General features: G+C 45.1%; 1 protein-coding gene across 1 annotated transcript in view; it reads right to left on the bottom strand.

Moving 5' to 3' along the window:
- LOC135199316 (mucin-2-like) overlaps positions 1-19852 on the bottom strand; it is a 95692-nt gene extending 75840 nt beyond the window's left edge. Inside the window, 2 exon segments of the mRNA XM_064227229.1 lie at positions 1723-1829; positions 19091-19852. Coding sequence (XP_064083299.1) covers positions 1723-1829; positions 19091-19470 — 487 coding nt within the window. The 5' untranslated portion in view covers positions 19471-19852.
- Positions 19853-20285: the final 433 nt, after the last annotated feature.

The raw sequence follows: 20285 nt of genomic DNA, 5'->3' as shown, positions 1-20285 counted from the left end.
ATGTTTCTATTAGTTGTCCTTGCCATCATCATGTTTTTAAGCCCTACATGTCCAGGTTCTCTAGTCGTCTTTGGTAACCTATTTGCCTGATGGATGGAATTAACTCTATGGCTCTTGCTTGTACCCCTTCTAATCTCTTTATGTCCTTTCTTAGTGTTTGAGACCAAAATGTACTGCATATTCAAGATGTTCTAAATATTGATGTGTAGGGCTGCAGCACCATTTCCTTGTTTCTGTATTTCATCTGCCTCTTTATGTATCCCACTAGATTCTGTGCCTTCTTTTCAGCTTTTATGCACAGTTTTGTGGATTTTAAGGTCTTGGTAATAATGACTCCAAGGTCCTCTTCTTGTTCTACAATATTTATGTCATTCCCAAGCAGCATGTAGTTGGCATGAGGGTTGTTTGTTCCTATTTGTAACACTTTACACTTATCTGCGTTGAAAGGCATTTGACCTCTTTTGACCACTCCTATTTTCTTTAGATCATTTCTTAAACTTTCCACTGCATCTGGGTCTGCTGCATTTACACTTAGTTTGGTGTCATCTGCAAATTTGCCTATCCTGCTAGTTAGGCCTACATCAATGTCATTATTAATGTAAATAAAAAACAATAGAGGTACAAGGACAGATCCCTGAGAAACTCTATTTGTCACATCTGCACATTCTAATTCTTCACCATTTATTACGACTCTGTTTTCTATTAGTTAGCCAGTCTTTGATCCAGTCTGACATTTCTCCTACAATTCCTAAAGCTCCAACTTTTGTCATCAGTTTCTTGTTTGGAAACTTTGTCAAAGGCCTTTTGGAAACCTGAGCAGAGTACATTATTGCTCTACTAATGTCGTAAATACGTACCAAGCATGTTATGAAAAAAAAACTCCAAAAAAAAAAGAGAGAGACTAACCCATTACAGTGCTCTACTGTGAATTAGATATAATGACCAAGGATGACCAAGAGTGCTATATTGTTTTAATTATTCCGTAACTGCTCCACTTAAGAAACAAAAATTTAACTTATAAAATAAACAGTACCCAAAGGAAGATACTGCACATACTTTAAAATTGTATAATCATGCAGGGGAACATTAAAACCAATTACTATCTACATAAACCTGGCCACACAGTTTAAACTTGAAATACATGGTTGTTCAAGTTTGAAACCTCACTTCTTGCAGAACTAACATCTGAACTGACCAAGGCAGTGACATGTGATTTCCATAACTTATTTTAAGGAAAGCGAAACTCCCACATTTCAATATTCATAGTACTTCTCATGGCAAATATTTTCACTGAAATTACAAATACGGAAGCTGTTAACACGTCAGCATTGAGTCCTTATCTATGCAATACTGTAGGCTATGTAATGTTATCAATATGAGCAGAGCCGCTAAAATAAATTCAGGACACCACCTGCACAATGTGTTACAAAAATAAATAAAGCGAGTCATGAAGAAAATTAAATTTGAAAGTGTCAACTTTTTAAAGCAAATCCTATAAATGGTAAAATTATAAGCCCAATATTATCTTTAGAATATAAGTTTACAATTGTGTTTTCTGGGGTAACAAGTTCTGTACGTACTGTATTTTGTAAACTGTTTTATACAGGACCTTTTATCTACACAAGAAAGAGTCTTTTTCCGAATTCACTATCCTATTACCAAAGTATGACACAATGTGGACTTAAAACTTAAAAAAGAAAAAGTACTCCACAGAAACAATACCTGTTGGATACTGTCGACGACCCTCACGGACAATCCTTGGACTGGTGACGTGCGCAGCCCTTACAACACGTCCCGTAAAACCGGGACTTAAGACTTCCGCAGCAAAGCTGAAGTGAAAATAAATTGTAATTAAAACAGTAGTAATGTATGTACTAGTGATTTGGCAATTAGTTTAAACAGAGCTAAGTTTTATAACCAGCATACTAAATATTTACAATTCCTCACTTCAAAATACAGTACGTATTAACATTTGCATCTATTGTCAATGTCTGGTGCTATTCTGCTTTATCTTTGTATTGCAGTGTCTCAAATGTACCTGATGTTTGGTATCTTAGCATTTTTCATTTCCATATCATTTACAGGCTACTTTGTAATACTTTCATGGTGCATAATTGTTTCTAAAAGACTGGGAACTGTTAGCAACTAGCCATATGCACAGTATACATACTTGAATTCTGCTTATCCTAGCCTACCTATTTAATGCAAACTTTTGTTAAGTTATACCTATGGTGGTACATTACCATTGCCACTTCATGAAACCATACAGTTTTTACTCTTGACCTCATTAGAACTGCACTTTATTACTTATAATGTGAATAATGCAAATTTGATCCGATCACCACCCAGCTATGGGACTGACAACCTCTTCGATCCCCACCCAGCTATGGGACTGACAACCTCTTCGATCCCCACCCAGCTATGGGACTGACAACCTCTTCGATCCCCACCCAGCTATGGGACTGACAACCTCTTTGATCCCCACCCAGCTATGGGACTGACTGGTAATGAGATTACATGTGAATGTAAACTACCGAAAACCAGACAAGAGAAACCTATGAACTGCTCAACACTTAATGGACAGGAATGCTTATATGATGATCTATAAAAGGTTCTGAGCGACGAACAAGTCACTCACTAGTAATAATGTTCACGCAATACTATTTGGATGCATTTAGTAGGAAAGACATTAATTTCACTTCGATGGTCCATAAATGACTTATGGCAACTGTAGTAGCTCAGCACAGGACAGAAGGGGATCATTGTGCCTTGAGACTTGATGGAGGAGTGTATTAACCCTTTCTATCCCATGACGTCTTTTTATTTATTTGCTCGTAAATATACGTATCTATGGATTGCTGTTGGTTTTAGTTCTTATCTTTTGTGATAGTATGTCAGCTCTAATCATAATTTTGCAAAGAAAAGTGCTAATAAATATTAGAAAAAAAAAATTGAAGTATACCTCACAAAAAAGTTACTGCACCTCCCCATCTCAGTAAATCTCGTAAATATTTTACAATAAATATACTCAGAATTTGTTACTGATTTTAGATCATATCTGTTATGCTATTGTGAGCTATAATTATAATTCTACAAAACAGCATAAAAGAAATTATTAGAAAAACATGTACCTATAACTTTGTAAAATTAGCATTTTTTATGAGTCTTGTAAAAGATGCCCCACACCGGGGTGTAAACAATCACTTTCAGCATCATGTGGGTGGTAGAAAAAAAAAAAACTTTTTTTCTTATACCATGTGGATTTGCATATACTATCCGTCTTTTCATTAATTTTTTTTTTTCTTAAATTTGCCAACCTTAAAATTTACCCAGTCTGGGGTGGGCTTAATATATATTTAGCCTGTCCCTTAAAGGTTAACATAACCAACAACAAACCTAACAAGACAATTACAGGCAGTCCCAGGTTACGACGGGTTCGGCTTACAACGTTCCAAGATTAAGGCGCTTTTCAATTATATTCATCAGAAATTATTTCCAGGGTTATGGCGCCTACAACGCTGATCTGGCAGAAGAAATATAACACAAAAAATGCAAAATAATCAATATTTGAATTTTTTTTTATGAAAAATGCAATGAGAATACAGTTTACATAGTTTTCCATGCATCCGAAGCATTAAAAGTAAGGTTTTCTTTGGATTTTTGACGATGTTCCGGCATACGACGATTTTCAGCTTACACCGCGTCTCAAGAACGGAACCCCCATCGTAACTCGAGGACTGCCTGTACTGGAATAACTTATATTCTAACCTCATCTAAAGGGGGCAGTGTCATACACAGCAGTGGAAGGAAAGAGTTCAATACAACTAGGGTGGCCTGGGCTAGACCACACTTGGATCTACACTCGGCTTAAACAGTGAGGTAAATGGTAAATTCTGTAAGGAGGTCCTCTTACAAACATGTTCCAGTTAAAATGATGACTACTATCACACATCCTCTAATTTGGTGACTATAAGTTCATGTACAAAATGGGTGCCACGTTTAGTACCAGCCCATTGGGGATGAAAATAAAAACATGAACAAAAGAGGGTAAATATCTCTAACATAAACAATACCTGAATATGTAAGAGCAAAAATAAAATTTAATAAAATATTCTTGGCAGGAACCAAGCTACAGTAGTAGTCTTCAGTTTATATTTCAAACAATTCCTCTCAAGTAGAAAAAAGATCATGTAACAAGTAAGTGACAAAATATGCCCATTGGGCTACATCCCACCTAAAACTTAACATTAATCAAGGATTGACACATAAACATATTACCTCTACAGACAAAAAAAAAAAAAAAAAAAAAAAAAAAAAAAAAAAAAAAAAACTTTTGCAGATGAAAACAAAATAAAAATATCCTACAAAAATCGGTAAAGTTTTACTTGCATAACAGGCTCACTCCCATGACTGCTAAGTACTGGCTTGTAGCAGACCCCTGGGCATATATATATGTGGAAACATAAAAGATTGTAAATATCTTGGCAGCAGTATATTTGTAATTGCCTTGTATACTTTTAGTACAATTGAGAAACCTTGGGAAACAAGAAACCCAAAAAATCTGAATAGCAAGAACTGGAATAAAGGTAAATATTTGCTGGTAAAACTGAAGACAAGAATAATACTGTGCCCCTGAAGTTTGTAAACTACCAGTTTATGAGTGAAATGGGTGCTCTGTTTACTACCAGCTAGCCCTTGGGGATGAACATTTAAGCATTAAAAAATGGCATTAACCTATATATCATGAACATACACATGAACAAAATCTTCAATAAAAGGCAGCAGATACTCCAGTCCATGACTGACAGGAACCAGAATGCAGTTGTAGTATTGGTAAGACTAAATACTACCACCATCTGATTCATGTAATTCGTCACCTGGAATCTTTATCGTTTTATTTATATTTTTGTTTATGCTTATGTCATTTGTTTATACATAGGGTAGAATATCACGACATGCCAACCCTCATCACGGTGGACGGGTCTTATTCACTCGATATTTAATTGGTGAAACATGAATACAATTGCAACTCTAAGCATACCATTTAAAAGACTGAAGTTTCGTCAACATATTGTGATATATGAAAGCCCCATACGAACTAAAATAAGCATGTGAGCTCTTCGTAAAATATGTTTTCAAGGCAGTTTTGAAATCCAATATGGCGGCTACGTTTTGCATGGACGGTTCTCTCAGTGACGGCCACCATCTTTCCCCAGCCTTCCCAGCACTCATTTGAACAATGTTAGCGTATGTATGTAACGTTATTGATCTTACTCAAGATTGCAGTTTGTAATCAGCACAATAAAACAACATTTTGTTGCTGATATTTATTATTGAAATGACAATTTGTCGAAAATTGCATTTTTCCTAACTATACAACCTTGAGGTCCTTTAACAATAGGAAGTAGCTAGCGGCAGCTGGAAACGGTCGTAAGCTTCGAACAAGGGGAGAACGGTAGTTAACTGCTTGTCCGATCGTCGCGCGGCTACTGGGAGGTAAACAAATCACTTTTGCTTTTGGCCCATGCAAAATACGCAGAGTGAGGGGTGGCATGAGGAGGGACTATATGTAAAAGGACCTCAGGTTTGTATAGTTAGGAAAAATGCAATTTTCGACAAATTGTCATTTGTTCCGATACGTAATACAAACCCTCGGTCCTTTAACAATAGGAAGACTCACTTCTTGGTGGGAGGAATCTGAGTCTTTTTGATGAACAGACTGGTGTTCGTCCATCCCTGGAATGCCTCCCTGGTCGTACGAGCGAGGGAGGGATCCAAGCCTCTGTCCGATTGATCGGGGTGTGCACCGCAGGATCAATGGTCAGACCTCTGGGCCAAGTACTAAGAGAGAGGCAAGCGTATCTCTTGTACCAGCATTGTAAGAACTTTTTCCTTTACATGAGCAAATGTAAAGTAATGGGTTTGTCTCATGTCGGCATCACTTTCTCCCCCGTTGTTGGAGAAGGTGGTGGATTTATTTAATCCTATCTCTAGTTAAAGAGGTAGGATGGAGCTCTGTTGAATAGCTTACCTGCATCTGACTCCCTTCCAGCAATTGGTAACGACGTATCCCTCGCCCACAGGTAGAGGTAGTAAAAAGAGTGGTGAAGAGAAGCCAGTCACTCTCTCATTCACGCATTCATTCTCCCAGTCATACCAGGAATCGATGCTGTTCTGCTGCTCGGGTGCTGGGTAAGCTTACACAACGTGTTGAGCAGCCACCACAGGTCCCAAGAAAAAAGTATCCAAGGACTTGTGGGCAATATCCCGAGGTAGGTAAAGGACGTGAAGGTGGTCTGGTTGGCCCAGACACCTGCCTTCAGGACCTGCGCCACGGAGAAGTTCTTACGGAACGCTAAGGAGGGTCCGATACCTCTGACTTCGTGGGCTCTCGGACGGAGCGTACGGATGTCGTCGCTACCATCAGCTTCGTACGCTCTCCTGATCACCTCACGCAGCCAGAAAGAAAGCGTGTTCTTGGAGACTTCTTTCTTGGTAACCCCAGTGCTAACGAAGAGGCGTCGACACTCAGGCCTGAGACGTCGAGTTCTCTTCAGATAGCGCCGTAGCGCCCCTCACAGGACAAAGCAGCATCTCATCCGCATCATTATCGGTGAAGTCCAGGAGGGAGGGGATCGTGAAAGACTCGAACCTGTCGTCAGGGATCGATGGATTCTGAGTCTTAGCTACGAAGTTCGGGACGAAATCGAGCGTCACAGATCCCCAGCCTCTGGTATGTTTAACATCATAAGAAAGGCCATGTAGTTCCCCTACTCTCTTCGCCGATGCCAGGGCCAGCAAGAAGAGGGTCTTGAGGGTCAGATCCCTGTCTGACGACTCTCGGAGTGGCTCGAAGGGTCTCCGAGTCAAACTCCTAAGTACGAGAGTCACATCCCACGCAGGGGGCCTGAGTTCCCTGGGTGGGCAAGACCTTTCGAAGCTCCTCATTAGCAAGGATATCTCGAACGAATTCGAGATGTCCAGTCCCCTCAGTTTTAGGACGAGAGCCAGGGCGGCTCTATATCCCTTAACTGTGGGTACTGAGAGGAGCTTCTCGTCGGCGAAGAAACACGAGGAAATCCGCTACCTGCTGAAGAGTGGCTCTGAGAGGAGACAGACCCTGTCTACGACACCAACCACAGAAGACGGCCCACTTCCCCTGGTACCCAGCTGCAGAGGACTGTCTGACGGGTGTCCAGCCATCTCTGTTGCTGCGCTACGAAAAGAAAAGCCCTCGTTCGCAAGAGATGGTGGATAACAGCCAGCCGTGAAGTTGAAGGGACTGGACTGCTTGGTGGTACCGTTCTACGTGTGGCTGGCCTAGAAGGTTGTGCCAAGTGGGTAGCTCTCTCGGTGCGTCCAGCAAGAAGAGCCAGCATTGGTCGGATACCAAACGGTTGTTGCTGGTTCCGTTTGAGAAAGACCACCTAGGATCATTCTGAGATTGGGAGTGACCAGCGCTCGACTGATCACTTTCCGAATCAGATAGAAGGGAGGAAAGGCGAAGCGAAGAGGTTGTCCCAGGGGTGTTGGAGAGCGCCCTCTGCAGCTGCCCATGGGTCCCGGCACAGCTGAAAGAAAACCTGAAGTTTTCTGTTTTGTGTGCCGGGTGGCGAACAGGTCTACGACCCGGGTCGCCCCCCACCCAGGTTTGAAGAGCCTTTCCGCTACGTCTTGGTGTAGAGACCATTCGGTCCCTATCACCTGATCCCGACGGCTGAGCTGTCTGCTACTACATTCCTCTTGCCTGGAATGTAGCGTGCTGACAGCTCTATCGAGTGAGCCGTGGCCCTCTGTGACACTGCAACCGTCAACTGATGGAGCGGAAGAGACACTAGCCCCCCCTGCTTGTTGACATATGCCACTACTGTGGTGTTGTCGCACATCAACACCACTGAGTGTCCCACCAAGCGGTCCTGAAACTCTTGGAGAGCGTTGAACGCCGCCTTGAGTTCCAGGACATTGATGTGAAGGTGCTTCTCGTGATGGTCCCACACACCTGCAGCCAGCAACTCCTCCAGGTGTGCGCCCCATCCCTCGGTCGATGCGTCTGAGAACAGAAGCATCTCCGGGGGGGGAGTGCGTATGGGCACTCCTCTTAAAGAGGTTCTTGTCGTCGAGCCACCAGGCTAGGTCCTGCCTCACCTTGTCCGTGATAGCCACGGGAAAGTAAGGAGGATCCTTGGCCTGAGACCAACTCTCCCTTAGTCTCCACTGGAGAGACCACAGGTGAAGACGCCCAATGATGGGATAACTTCTCGAGTGACGACAGTGGCGATCACGACTTGCCATTGCTGTGCTGCCTGTTCCTGCCGAGACAGGAACCGGCCGGCATGCCTCCCTGAATTTGCTGATACGCAAGTCTGCGGGAAAGACTTGCCCTGCTACCGTCTATCAGCATACCCAGGTACTTCTCTTCTGCTTGGGTTCGAGGTCGGACTTCTCGTAGTTTATCACGATCCCCAGATCGCGACAAACTTGAGGAGTCGATCTCTGTCCTGTAGCAACTGCGAGCGGGAGCTCGCCAGGACTAGCCAATCGTCGAGATACCTCAGAAGACGTAATTCCCATTCCCGTTGAATGGGCCCAAGCCGACACCAGAGTGAACACTTCGCTTGTGAACACCTGTGGGGCGGTTGAGAGACCGAAACAAAGTGCCCTGAATTGGTACACCGTCCCGTCGAAGATGAGCGAGTACTTTCTGGAGGACTGATGGATGGGTATTTGAAAATACGCGTCCTTCAGGTCCACTGAAAGCATGAAATCGTTCCCCCTGATCGAGTCGAGCACTGAGCGTGCCGACTCCATCGTGAACCGCGTCGTGCGAACGAAGCGGTTCAGGGGAGAGAGGTCTATCACCGGACGCCAGCCCCCCGATGCCTTCTCCACTAGGAAGAGGCGGCTGTAAAAGCCCGGTGACTGGTCCTCCACGATTTCTACAGCTCGTTTCGCCAGCATGGTCTTGATCTCCTGTCGAAGAGCGTTGTCCTTTGCTGATCCCCGGACATAGGTCTGTAGATGGACCGGTTTGGAGATGAGCCGAGGACCGAGACCTGAAGGGTAGTAGATATCCCTCCCGAAGGACGTCTACTATCCAGTTTCTCGGCGCCGTAGCGCTGCCCAAGGTCGCCCAATGGCTCGCCAGGCACCCCCACAACTTCCCGGCAGCAGGTGAGGGGGAACGCCGTCCCTAGCGTTTCCCTCCTCGTTTCGACTTCTTTCCAGCGCCTCTCGGGGAAAGGAGGGCTGGGAGGTAGGGCTGGTTGCGGCCTCCTCTAGCAGAAGTTGAAACAGCTGGAGTCTTCACACGGGGTTTGGACGGTGCAACCGTCTTCGCCGCCGTGGAAGCGCTAGCCAACGCTCTTTGGTTTGGCCGCAGTTACTCGAGGTTGCCCAGAACCTTCGAGACTGCCTGATGGACTAAGCGGTCACTCTTGTCAGTGCGCCGCCGTTCCACCGCAGCGTCCACCATCTCTCCGGGAAAGAGAGCTGGGGAACTCCTAAGAGGTCCATTTCGTAGCCCGAGTGCCGCCTCACGCCCGGCCCCCTTGGTCACTCGGGAGGGTAAGGTTAGCAGTCTGATGGGCGAGGTAAGAGATTGCTCTTCCTCCAGACTGGCACAGTCTCCTGAAAGAAGCGTCGTCTTCGAGAGCAGAACTCCCAGAGCCGGCCGCTACTTTGGATATTGTGAGGGACCACAAATCCAACCAGGAAACTGCCTGGAATGCTGCCATAGCGGTAGATTCCAGGGCAAGTGCCTCCTGCTGCGAGAACCATAAGTTCTCCGACAGGAGCTGCTGCAGTTGACACACCTGGAGTCAGCCTCGCTCACTCCGGGTTAACTGTTTCGGCAGTATCGGGTCTTCCGATGGCACGTAAAATCGCCTCTGCCGCTGTAGAGGAGGAGGAAGCAGCTTAGAGGACAGTCCGGATTTTAGCGAGTCCTCCCGTCCGGAGACGAGATTCTCCACCTGATCCAGGACCGAGTCCGCAGCTCCGATCGTGGCAACCCCATCATCATTTTGGGCTCCCTCTTGGGACCCCAAAATGATTCGAGCCGGGATGTGGGCTCTGCTGGTGGTAGCGGTGATCCTTCCGCAAGGTCATTATGCAGACGCATCAGCTTAATGACCTCTGCGAAGTTCCTCTGTATCTCAGGCGTCTACAGCGTCTTGTGGTTGAGTGGGACCGTCCAGTCCCTCCAGCAAGAGCATATCCCTCGATACTCCTCCTTCAGAAGGAGGAACAGCGACAGACCCCTGACGGTCGCCTCCAACTACTTGCGCGTACGTTCTGGTCGGTCCTAAGACCGTGCCTGAGCCGCACGGCGTCATAGCTGGGTCACGAGCGGCGCACCTCTCGTGATCGCTCCTTGGTACCTCGCTCCTCCCGGTATAGTCCGAGGGAGGTTGAAGGTACAGGAGAGGCTGACCTGACGCTCCCCCCCGCGTCGCTGGCAGGACCAGCGTGCGTGGAGGGCTGCTGCTGATCGTCAACCCGCGGTGACGGTCGAGCAGCAGGCCTAGCCTTGCCGCTCGCCTGGGCGATTGGCTCGGCTGAGAACGTCGAGACCGATCTCTAGCGTCAGCGAGCTGCCGTTGCTGTCACCGTCTCCGCCCGGTCCCATCGGGAGCGGCGGACGGGTGACCCTGCTAGGCTCCCTGTCGCGTCGAGACCCGCCGCCAGCGTCCTCTCGTCGGCGCGTCAAAACCGCTGGTACCAGCCGTGGCTGGTACCGGCGGCCGTGGGGACTCCTTCCTCGCCTCAACCCGTGGCGAGTCAGCGGACCGTCAACGTTCAGCCCGAGCAGCCAGTTGATCGCTGCGAGAGCGTCCACTGGCCTGGCGAGAGTCGTGTGCACGACTCTCGCCAGTCTTCTGCTCCGCGCCGCTGTCTTGACGGCGAGCGAGCTCGGGCGTCAAAACTTTGGCTGGACGGTCCTCTTTGGAAGAGCGTCCACTCGGTGCTTCTCGCGAACGAAAAAAAGCGGCCGAGACGGAACATGGTTTAGCGGGCAGAACCGCTAACACCAGGTGAGGACGCACCAGCCGAGGCTGGTGCACCTCTGGTCCCCGTCGACTTCTTCTTTGCAGAAGAAGCGACGGGCCCCGTTCCCGAAGGAACAGGAGGACCAGCAGAAGAGCTCCCCAGCTCGCCTGAGCGAGCCGGGCCCTTAGAAGATCCCGAAGGAGTCTTCTTAGGGGGGGAGGAGGCAGCCTTCTTCTTCTTCGGCTGTTTAGCCTTAGAAGTCGAAGGGGAAGGAGAGGCAGCAGACGACGAAGAAGACGATGAAGACGACGACGACACCTTCTTCCTCTTCCTCTTCTTTCTTCGCCAGGCTCCGCAGAAACAGAACGTCAGGTCTTCCATCCAGGAGGGAGCCGGGGCAGTTGCCGAAGCAAACAGGGCCCGACTGCACCTGTCCGGAAAGACCTGAGACTGTGACAGCAACACCAGCAGCAGGAACAACAGGAACAGGTCCGGGAACAGCAGGAACGGCAGGAACATCTGAAAGGGAATGTGCAGGCCGATCTGAAAGGGAAAGAGTAGCTGGAACGGCAACAGGTACGGCAGGCACGGCAGGTACCACGGGAGACCGGCGGTCCTGTCGGCAGTCAACCGTCAATCCGTGGCACTGGCGCAGGTCCAGGGGGGTACTCTTTGGGCAGCGGAAGTCCGGGGTCGGCAAAGGAAAAAATCCAGGTGGTGGTGGCACCGTCCTCCTTGGCACGGCAGCAATGGGTTTTTGTATAGCCACCGTGGGTGTCACCGACATTATATGGGGCGTATATACCAGATGTGGTGGCATCTCATACGCTGGTGTCGTTATTGTGGTAGTAGTGGTGGTCACCGCACCATGAGTGACCACCGCCGACCCCGCCAACCGCTGAAGCAACCCCTGGATGCTGGGCACTCCCTGCAGTCCCAGCGACTCCCACACCTGTCCCAAAGTCGTCCTTCGCTGATGGCACACCTGCGGAAGCAATAGTCGGGTTAGTTGGAGGGGCTTCCTCGCGCCCTGGGGAAGAAAGAAAAAACACCCCCCCCCAGAGCGGACGGAAAGACCCCGAGTACAGCTGTACGTCCGGGTAGCGGGCGCCCTCATCCACACTCGACGGATCGAGAGAGGAAAAGGACTCCGCTACCCCCCCCGCAGGGGAAGGCGCGAAACATGGGGGCTGGCCGGGGGGCAGGAAAGAGGACGAAGTGTCCGTCACCAAAGGAGTCACTGGACTTTCCGATGACTTCTTGGCCGGCCTAAGTCTCTTCCTGCCCTCGTACAGCACCCACTGCGCCTCGGACCAATTAACACATATGACACAAGGTTCGTTGCGGGAGCACTCTCGCCCCCGGCAACGAGTACAAACCTCATGGGGGTCCCCACGTCAACGAATGACTGAAACCTCCACATCTACGCCCCTCCAGCCCGGGGGGGACCACACTCTACGGGCGACTGGAGGGCGCGGTGATATCTCCATTTCTTCCAATTCACTCATTGCAAGATCAATAGAATTGTAAAAAGTACTTACAGTAACTCCTGATTTATACAGAAAGAGAGGCAAATACTCAAAGTCAAAGCAAACGACAAAGCGGGCAGAGCGATGGCGAACACGTCCTTCCCACACACGGCCGAAAGCAAAAGTGGTTTGTTTACCTCCCAGTCGCGCGGCGCGCGACGATCGGACAAGCAGTTAACTACCGTTTTCCTCCCCTTGTTCGAAGCTTACGACCGGTTTCCAGCTGCCGCTAGCTACTTCCTATTGTTTAAAGGACCGAGGGTTTGTATTACGTATCGGAAACAAAGTATGAAACTTGTTATTCCCGGGGTTATGGTTGGAACTGATTCATTCTTACCTTGTAATCGGCGGTTTTTATCCTTACTGCCATCACAACTGAAACTCCACAGTGCTTATTTGATTGTTATTATACACATTTTGGTCTCAGTTCACTCCACATTGCACTTTAAACCCGTTGCTGTTCCTGGTTTTCTAAGCGCGCGTGCCATAAACACAATTACGAACAGCAGACGACGACAGACGACGAAACCGCAAAGTTTTATTCCCTAACTGTTTACTTTACTCGTTATTTAGTTTAAATTTACTTTGTTATTTAAAAAATTTTGATTTAATTCATGTATATTATCCCTTTTTTACAACCAAATTACCCCGAAAATTACGATATTTCTAAAGTAGATAAATCAAATGTTTTCTCTAACGTTTTCGTACATCTGGCTGCCGAAATCCATAGAGGAACGAATACGGAAAAGTGCAGAGGAACGACTACGTTTTTTTTTTTTTTTTTTGCTAGCACTTTTCATTGATTTCAGTCTTTATTAGTATTTTGAATTTCTTTAATAATGAAGCTAAGCCAGAAATAAATGTAACCTTTAATGTTTGCATGCTTTAATGTTTGCATGCTAAGAATGGCAAAATCATCGTTGCCACATTAGTGGAGGCTTCACATACGCCGTTCCATTATTATAAACTGTTTCCATGAATTCTAGTTGTCATAGTAATGCAATAATGATTAAAATGCTTTAATATTTATGTATATATACTTCCAATACATAGCCTAATTTCACCAATTTCACGTTTTGTGTGTAGTCTTATACCCAGTTTGAGGGTCAACACATACCGAATGGCAACAGAGAGAGAGAGAGAGAGAGAGAGAGAGAGAGAGAGAGAGAGAGAGAGAGAGAGAGAAAGGAAGGCGGAGGAACGAAGAAGAAAAGGGATGGCGGTGGAGGGGGGGGGGGGGGGGGGGGGAGGGTAGGTGGAGCTTTATAGACGTGTTCGTATCCATTTCTGCATAATGGAGTTTTTGTCTCTTGGTACAAGGACAAGTGTCGTTATTCTTTACGATTAGTGATTCACGATACCCTTATAAATTACGGCACTGGGTGTAATGCACTATAGCAAAATCTCGTTCTGTTACGAGTGTTCGTTACAGAAATAGGTATTGCCCAAAAACGTGCTTGCACTGTCTCTGAAACCCATAGTTGACATGCTGCTTAGTTGTCAATCAAGTTTTTATAACCAAGTATTTTTTACAAGCTAGCTATTGAATAAATTTGTATTTTTCTCAGTCAAAACATATGCCCCTCAATGCTAACTTTCCTCTTTTGAACGACTTTCTGGTCATTGCAAATTCGGCCCCATAATTTCTTATGGTGCGAAAACAGACAGAGGACCCATGGACCGAAAAACGATTGCGTCACACTACGGCGATAATCCAGCAGTAAAACATCTTCATATATCCAAAAAGTAAATAATAATGATATATATGCGCATTACGATTATAACAATTACATGTATAGCTGATACAATCTGCATAAATAACTGGTAAACTGTTTCTGCAATGACAGTTGAGTAATCGCAATTATTTACAATAGTACGAAAGTCAAGATGTCGTGACGTCATAATACAGAACTTAAAAGAACGTTCTAATTCAGAAAAATAATTACTTAAATTTGAGTCAGAGTCGAGTTACTTTTTCAGAAAGAATATATTTCAAATTAATCATCATAAATATGTAAAATATTGATGTTTTACTACTTATTTAAAAATTAGCTAAGAGCACGCTTCTCGTCATCTTCTACCAAAACAGCTGTTTACTCCTGGCTTGTTGTTGGTGAGAAATCGTGTTTCGATTGTTGTGATAAAAGTGCTCCAGCGTCTGTGGGTACAAGTGGTGTACGGATTTATCACAGGAAATGGAAAGTTTGTTGACACAAGCGACTCCGTAAACATCGAGATGGCGTCAATCTTCGAAACATTTTTAGTTGTAAGTAAAAATTTCTAAGCGTTTTGGTGAGATTTCCACTGCGTGGGCGCCATTTTCAGTACCCTCTGTTTAAATCTTAAAATTTGGCCTTAATTTCTAACTTTGGAGAAAATACTTACTTTTCGAAAGGAGAGTAGAGGGTCTTTAGCTCCGTTTCTCACCAACAACAAGTCGCACTGATGCCCCATCTCCGGTGTCAGGACACGTTATAAATGTACTTTTTCGGAGGGTGGCAAGCGTTCGATTGTAGGTGGCCTGTTTGGCCTGCTGTGATGTTTTACCCTATTATACTTAATGTTATTTGTTAATTTTCACATTCATCGCCAAGGGGCTGGTACTAGGGGGAAACATCACGACAGGCCAACCCTCATCACGGTAGACGGGTCTTATTCACTCGATATTTAATTGGTGAAACATGAATACAATTGCAACTCTAAGCATACCATTTAAAAGACTGAAGTTTTCGTCAACATATTGTGATATATGAAAGCCCCATACGACTAAACAAAATAAGCATGTGAGCTCTTCGTAAAACAATATGTTTTCAAGGCAGTTTGAAATCCAATATGGCGGCTACGGTTTTTGCCATGGACGGCTTCTCATCAGTGACGGCCACCATCTTTCCCCAGCCTTCCCAGCACTCATTTGTGAACAATGTTAGCGTATGTATTGTAGTTTATTGTCTTACTCAAGATTGCAGTTGTAATCAGCACAATAAAACAACATTTTGTTGCCTATATTAGTGAAAGTATGAAACTTGTTATTCCCGGGGTTATGGTTGGAACTGAATTCATTCTTACCTTGTAATCGGCGGTTTTTATCCTTACTGCCATCACAACTGAAACTCCACAGTGCTTATTTGATTGTTATTATACACATTTGGTCTCAGTTCACTCCACATTGCCACTTTAAACCCGTTGCTGTTCCTGGTTTCTAAGCGCGCGCGCCATAAACACAATTTCGAACAGCAGACGACGACAGACGACGAAACTGCAAAGTTTTATTCCCTAAACAGTTTACTTTACTCGTTATTTAGTTTAAATTTACTTTGTTATTTAAAAATTTTGATTTAATTCATGTATATTATCCCTTTTTTGCAACCAAATTACCCCGAAAAATTACAGATATTTCTAAAGTAGATAAAAATCAAATGTTTCTAAACGTTTTCGTACATCTGGCTGCCAAGAAAACCATAGAGGAACGAATACGGAAAAGTAAGCCAGGAAAAGACTACCTTTTTTTTTTTTTTTTGCTTTTTTGTTTTTGCTAGCACTTTTCATTGATTTCAGTCCTTTATTAGTATTTTGAATTTCTTTAATAATCGTATGCCAGAAATAAATGTAACCTTTAAAGTTTGCATGCTAAGAATGGCAAAATCATCGTTGCCACATTAGTGGAGGCTTCACACATACGCCGTTCCATTATTATCCTGTTAAGCGTCCGCCCTGATGAGCTCGCTGCCTAACGTTACCGTTCCCACGCGTTTTTTTGTAATCAGCGATCATAGCACTGATGATAGTTTTTCAAAGTTAATATTGATTTTTATGCTTGTTATTCATACTGTAATTAACTGTAGGAAATTCTCTCTCTCTCTCTCTCTCTCTCTCTCTCTCTCTCTCTCTCGCGGAGTCTAGTCACTCGGCAAAGAAAAGTCATCTTCACTCCCGCAATTGGAAGAAAAAAAAGTTTGTATCATCACTGGAGGATTTCAGAACTAGAGCTCTCATCATCAAATAGGTTATCAATATCACACTCCTCATCTAGTATTTGATTGATCTCACCTAAAGAAATATGCCTCCTCTTTGGGACATTCATTGTGAAAGACGCGAAATCCAATTTGTCTCGATAAACGCCCGAAGCGTATTGAAAGAAAACCAACAGGGACAGGCAGTTTTTCTAGCATAAGCGACCACCAGGAAAGAGTTGCCAGGCTGGAAATAAGTTTACCCGTGTGCTTGAGTATTGAGAGTGTTACCCAAATGAGTGTTCCTACACTTTCTATACGAGTAAAACGTATTATTACGGGGCTGACGGCTTGACAAGCACAGTTAAAGTCTTGAACGTAATATCCCGGTTGAAGGCGCTACCAGTAGATCGCGGTAAACGTATTATTACGTGGGTGACGCTTAACAGGTTATAAACTGTTTCCATGAATTCTAGTTGTCATAGTAATGCAATAATGATAACAATTGCTTTAATATTTATGTATATACTTCCAATACATAGCCTAATTTCACCAATTTCAACGTTTTGTGTGTATTCTTATACCCAGTTTGGAGGGTCAACACATACCGAATGGCAACAGAGAGAGAGAGAGAGAGATGAGAGAGAGAGAGAGAGAGAGAGAGAAAGGAAGGCGGAGGAACGAAGAAGAAAAGGGATGGCGGTGGAGGGGGGGGGGGGTGGGGTTTTGGGGGGTGGGGAGAGGGTAGGTGGAGCTTTATACGCGTGTTCGTGATCCATTTCTTTCTGGCTATAATGGAGTTTTTGTCTCTTGGTACAAGGACAAGTGTCGTTATTCTTTACGATTAGTGATTCCGATACCCTTATAAATTACGGCACTGGGTGTAATGCACTATAGCAAAATCTCGTTCTGTTAAGAGTGTTCGTTACAGAAATAGGTATTGCCCAAAAACGTGCTTGCACTGTCTCTGAAAACCCATAGTAGACATGCTGCTTAGTTGTCAATCAAGTTTTTATAACCAAGTATTTTTTACAAGCTAGCTATTGAATAAATTTGTATTTTTCTCAGTCAAAACATATGCCCCTCAATGCTAACTTTCCTCTTTTCTTTAACGACTTTCTGGTCATTGCAAATTCGGCCCCATAATTTCTTATGGTGCGAAAACAGACAGAGCCATGGACCGAAAACGATTGCGTCACACTACGGCGATAATCCAGCAGTAAAACATCTTCATATATCCAAAAAGAAAAAATAAATAATAAAAGATATATATGCGCATTACGATTATAACAATTACATGTATAGCTGATAACAATCTGCATGAATAACTGGTAAACTGTTCTGCAATGACAGTTGAGTATAGCAATTATTTACAATAGGTACGAAAGTCAAGATGTCGTGACGTCATAATACAGAACTTAAAAGAACGTTCTAATTCAGAAAAATAATTACTTAAATTTGAGTCAGAGTCGAGTTACTTTTTCAATAACGAATATTTTCAAATTAATCATCATAAATATGTAAAATATTGATGTTTTACTACTTATTTAAAAATTAGCTAAGAGCACGCTTCTCGTCATCTTCTACCCAAACAGCTGTTTACGCCTGGCTTGTTGTTGGTGAGAAATCGTGTTTCGATTGTTTTGATAAAAGTGCTCCAGCGTCTGTGGGTACAAGTGGTGTGCGGATTTATCACAGGAAATGGAAAGTTTGTTGACACAAGCGACTCCGTAAACATCGAGATGGCGTCAATCTTCGAAACATTTTTAGTTGTAAGTAAAAATTTAAATTTCTAAACGCGTTTTGGTGAGATTTCCACTGCCGTGGGCGCCATTTTCAGTACCCTCTGTTTAAATCTTAAAATTTGGCCTTAATTTCTAACTTTGGAGAAAATACTTTACTTCGAGGAGAGTAGAGGTCTTTAGCTCCGTTTCTCACCAACAACAAGTCGCGACTGATGCCCATCTCGGGTGTTAGGACGCGTTATAATGTACTTTTTCGGAGGGTGGCTTGCATTGATTGTAGGTGGCCTGCTTGGCCTGCTGTGATGTTCTACCCTAGGCTAAACCTGGCACAAAATTTTGCATGTAAATTGAATTAATGTTTAGTGTTACTTGGGTTAGTCCTGGGAGGCGAAGCGCCCCAAGCCAGGACATGGATTAATGCCCTAAGATAAGTTAGGAAGGTAAGTTCTGGTTAGGTCAGTACCTGACATTTTAGGAAAAGTTACTAGGTTTGTTTATGGCTGCGGAACTGTCCCATCGTGCATCAAGACTACTATACAACAAATACTGTGTGAAGCGAAGACCATAGGGTAAAATACTGCTGTGCAAACATTGATCCGAAGAAAGACCTCTTTTTCACTTGATATTTAATTGGTGAAACAACCATACGACTGAATATTTAAGCATACCATTCAAAAGATCAAGGTCTCGAGGTGTTGCTTCTATAGGCTCGAAGTACGAAAATTATTTTTGGGGAAAATGGTCGCGCAAAAGTACGGGTGGTCACCTGCGAGGCCATGCGATACTTTACCCTTACTAGGTAATAGTACATAAAACAAAACAAATGAAACTCAGTCGCCCCTCCCTCTAAAAAGCCTTAGGATTAGGTTCAGCTCACCTGAGGTCGTTCCAAGGGACCGCCTGCTTCCCCGGTGAGACGGACATGCTGGGGCTGGAGGGCATGACCGGCCTGTTGGTCAGGTCGAGGGACACACCCGACATGACTCTGTTGTGATGACCAGCCGACCCGCCCTTGGGGGTGAGGGTGTGACCCCAAGGGGACCTGCCTCCACCAGCACTGGGTGAGCCCCCTGGTGTCTTGGACGCCGTCCGCGGGTGATTCCCGTCCACTACCGAATTCTCCTTGGAGGAGTCTCCTTCCTCACTGCCGCCGCCGCAGTCGACGTCGACGTCGTCTTCTTCCTCTCCTTCGCCTCCTCGGGGGGCGTCGAGGTGAGCCTTGCGGGTGGGCCCCGATTCGCAGGTGGACCGGTACATAACGCGATTCTAGGGTACATAAAGGCCTCCTCCCGTACCTGTCATGACACGGAAATACTGGCGGAGGAGGAGGATGACATTGAATGTTGCAACCTACCCCGACGACACCAACACCACACGCATGTACCCACACCAAACAAACAACGAGCACCCACTACACTTCTTGCCTCCAGGGGCCTCTTCCCTTCCGCCGCCCGACTCCCTCTACGTCTCTTGAGGTTCCTGGATGTCCCGGCACTCGGAAAGCACATTCGGCTGAAGAGGAGATGCGGCGGGAGGGTGACCTGACGGCGAGATTCTTAGCAAAATCATTAAGTTGTTTCAAATTGTTTATCACGTTAGTGACTCCGACCGCCACTAGATGGCTCTGGCGGCAGACGAACGATGGTCGTCTCGGGTGAGGGTCGGGAAGCGCAACATGTCCCGGGAATCATCGTCATTGTCGCATTTCATCATCTTAATTAATGATCATCTTGGTCGAAGAGTTGGGTCTATTTTGCTGTAATGGTCATCTTAATCATCTCTAAATGACTTTGTTCAGTGGTTCCTGGTTCTTTAGCGCACACTCCACAAACACAGTTGCGGGCACACTAAACTGTTTATGCGGTGCCAAGCTTTATTGCCTTAATTGTTTAGTTTACTCTTTATTCAGTTTAACTTTACTTTATATTACTTCAAAATGTTTATTTTAATTCATTTCTATTGTCCTTTTTTCAACAAAATTAACCCCGAAAAATTACAGTCTCAGAGGCCTTCCGGTCATTTTCTTCTTTTTCGGAATGGCTACCAAAACTTTAGCATTCATTCAAACGATA

The sequence above is a fragment of the Macrobrachium nipponense genome, chromosome 25, assembly GCF_015104395.2.
Source record: "Macrobrachium nipponense isolate FS-2020 chromosome 25, ASM1510439v2, whole genome shotgun sequence".
NCBI classification, from domain to species: Eukaryota; Metazoa; Arthropoda; class Malacostraca; order Decapoda; family Palaemonidae; genus Macrobrachium; species Macrobrachium nipponense.
The sequence above is the reverse complement of the archived record's forward strand: the minus strand, read 5'-3'. Positions and strand labels throughout refer to the sequence as shown.